Below are 2,693 nucleotides of genomic sequence, written 5' to 3'. Positions count from 1 at the left end.
AGGAAAGTACAGAACCGACGCAATGCTATCTGCACTAGCAGATGTCGGTTATTCCATTTAAGCAACGATAGAGCCTAGTGAAAGCTTATAAATTTCTAATGCATTGTCTTACAACTCCAAAGTGAACGATGGAATGTCCTTTTTCCTTCACTTGGGATGAATGGAACCAAACAACTAGTCCTATTCTTCTAACTAGAACGAAACTAAGTACTAGATTTTTTCATGGAAAGCCAAAAAATATGAGATAAGATAACACCTGCATGTCATAAGACGATGTTACGACATACCAAGGAACTATAATCTATGAATTGCCTACCATCATTGCTTGTCCTGTGTCAGCAATAATAATGTCCGCTTCGCGAATGAAACTCTCTAGATCAGGTGTGCGGGAATGGACTACGGTAAGAGTAGCATCTACTTTCAAAAGCAGCAATGAAACTGGTAATCCAACAATGTTACTTCTGCCAACAATCATTGCCTTATTTCCCTTTATGCTTATCCCACTCCGCAACATAAGTTCAAGATAGCCCTGCAAAAAAAAACCATTAAAACAAAACTATAACCTGTACATGAATGGCTTTCGCGATTTTATGTAAATATTGCTTGGACAATAAGTTCTTTCCACCATTTAATTTCCATAACTTTCTGTGCAACTAAACACAAAATAAACATGATAGAAAAAACATACAGATTAAGCAGCAAACTTACTCGAATTGATAGGCATAATCGACGAGATCGATGTTGGGAATAACAACAGGGCCTCTCGAAGGACATGCATGGAACAATTTTCTCAGAAGAAGACGATTGTCCTCTGCAGGATCAAATATTCTCCTAAAACAATATGACTGATTTGTGGATCAAATTAATACCCAGAAATCAATCAAAACCTAGAAATCCCATAAATAAATCAGAATGCAGAAATCCCACAAGTAAATCAAAACCCATAATCGATTAAACCCAGATATCGTTCAAAACCCACTAACAATTTCACAAATCTTCATAACAAAATCGAAGAAAACGAAGAAGAGGAAATGGAAGAGGAAGCCCTGAGAGACTTATGAAGACGCGGTGTTGGTCGTGGAATGGTCCGGCAAGGTTATGGAGCAGAGCGGGACGACGACAGAGATGACGGTCTTACTAGTCCACTGGTATTCGGGGGGTCTCGCTAAGACGATCTAGCGAGCCCCTTAGTTGAGGCGAGTGAAGGGTAATCCTACTAAAGCTAGTCCGGTTGTGGAATAAACAAGGGACTACAGTCTAGTCCAGTCCCACCTAATCCTGTCAAACAAACGGGCCTTAGTTTCCTCCAATATTTACACAGTAAAAGTATGTCATTCAAAGAGAAAGTGTGGAATTAGCAATAAGTGGTATGAGTACAAGCTACAAATGCAATAAGATTTATAGTGTGATCAAACTTATATAAAATAGTTAGTTTACTAAAGGTAGGACATGAAATAGATTTTAGCATATGGTTAATTAGACATGAAGTAGTTTTCTTGTATCTTACCTTTACTTTATAGAGAATTCAATTTCTCAAGAAAAGCTAACATATATGGCCTGAAATATTCAATTCTAATGTTGCAATAGAAATGGGATTGTGAGGTAAACTATCTTTCACAAAAATTTCGCAACCATCTTTCAGAAAGGATCTTATGAGATCTTTGTTTGATTGGGACAAAGATTGACCTACTTCACACAGATCAAAAGCTCTGATCTCTCTTCCACACAAATAAGGACCCAAATTTTTTAGTTCTTAAGCTCCAGACAACAAGATTTGGAGAGGAGCCAAATTTGTTTGATTGCATATCAAGTCTAGGAATAAATTTTGCAAAGTTTAGTTTCTAGGCCCAACATTCAGAGCCTTGTTGAAACAAGCCTAAAGGGGCAACCTTCCATAAACGCATCAAGCCCATGTATATAATATACTAATATTTCAGGGTTTGGGTTTGGATAATGGATGACATTAGACAGTGAATGAGAGCCTAGATTACTAATCAAGAAAGAAAAAAAAAATAGATCATCCGATTAATATAGTTCAGACCTTTGGTGGAATTTTTCATCTATCTTTAAAAGCGAAGCCTCGAGCCCAGCTTCTCACCATTTAGCTGCTTGTTCTCCTCAAGCAAACCAACATGGACGCGCTGCAGCTCATCCACTTCATTCTTCAGACTTTTGTTTATCTTCAGTGCACCTTGGAGTTCCAACACTTGGGGTTCAAGCCTATCGATGATCTTCTTGAAGTAGATCATTAGATTACTAGCATCAATAAACTCTTCATCCTTTGTGTAAGTAGCATAACGAAGCTCAGAAATGGCTCGCTCAAGATCTTGAATCTGAGGTATGTAACATCCAATTTCTTTCTCTGCACTTTCATACTTAACTTGCATCGTGTCAAGCCTAGTCTTAAAGTACGATATCTTGGAGAGCAGTCACAAGCTGTAGAGAAGTGGGGGCAAAGATATTAGATCCATTTTACAACAACGAGCTCAGACTCCAACCTCTTGGATTTCTCAGTACAGAAACAAGCTTCAGCTACCATACTTTTTGCAACTTTCTTGGTATCCTCTTGATTAAGGAGCATAGACTCGGCTGCCATAATCACTGCTTTCTGCATCATAGCAAGCAGAGCAGTCATTCTATATTCAATCATATGCTTTGCAAATGAACTTGGGCAAACAACCCATTTAACGCCA

General features: G+C 38.2%; 1 protein-coding gene across 1 annotated transcript; it reads right to left on the bottom strand.

The window, feature by feature from the left end:
- Positions 1-301: 301 nt before the first annotated feature.
- On the bottom strand, positions 302-1,230 carry LOC126605845 (bifunctional protein FolD 2-like). The gene is made up of 2 exons (XM_050273299.1): positions 709-1,230; positions 302-529 (listed from the first exon to the last, which is right to left on the bottom strand). Exons 1-2 carry the CDS (start codon positions 772-774, stop codon positions 302-304), a joined length of 294 nt encoding a protein of 97 aa, XP_050129256.1. The 5' UTR covers positions 775-1,230.
- Positions 1,231-2,693: the final 1,463 nt, after the last annotated feature.

The sequence above is a fragment of the Malus sylvestris genome, chromosome 15 (assembly GCF_916048215.2).
Source record: "Malus sylvestris chromosome 15, drMalSylv7.2, whole genome shotgun sequence".
NCBI lineage: Eukaryota > Viridiplantae > Streptophyta > Magnoliopsida > Rosales > Rosaceae > Malus > Malus sylvestris.
The sequence above is the reverse complement of the archived record's forward strand: the minus strand, read 5'-3'. Positions and strand labels throughout refer to the sequence as shown.

Bases quoted from the DNA above. Each gene is read 5' to 3' on its own strand.
- LOC126605845 (XM_050273299.1), bottom strand. From the start codon at position 774: ATGTCCTTCGAGAGGCCCTGTTGTTATTCCCAACATCGATCTCGTCGA. The intron at 530-708 runs GTAAGTTTGCTG...TTTTTTTTGCAG, and splicing joins GATTATGCCTATCAATTCGA to GGCTATCTTGAACTTATGTT.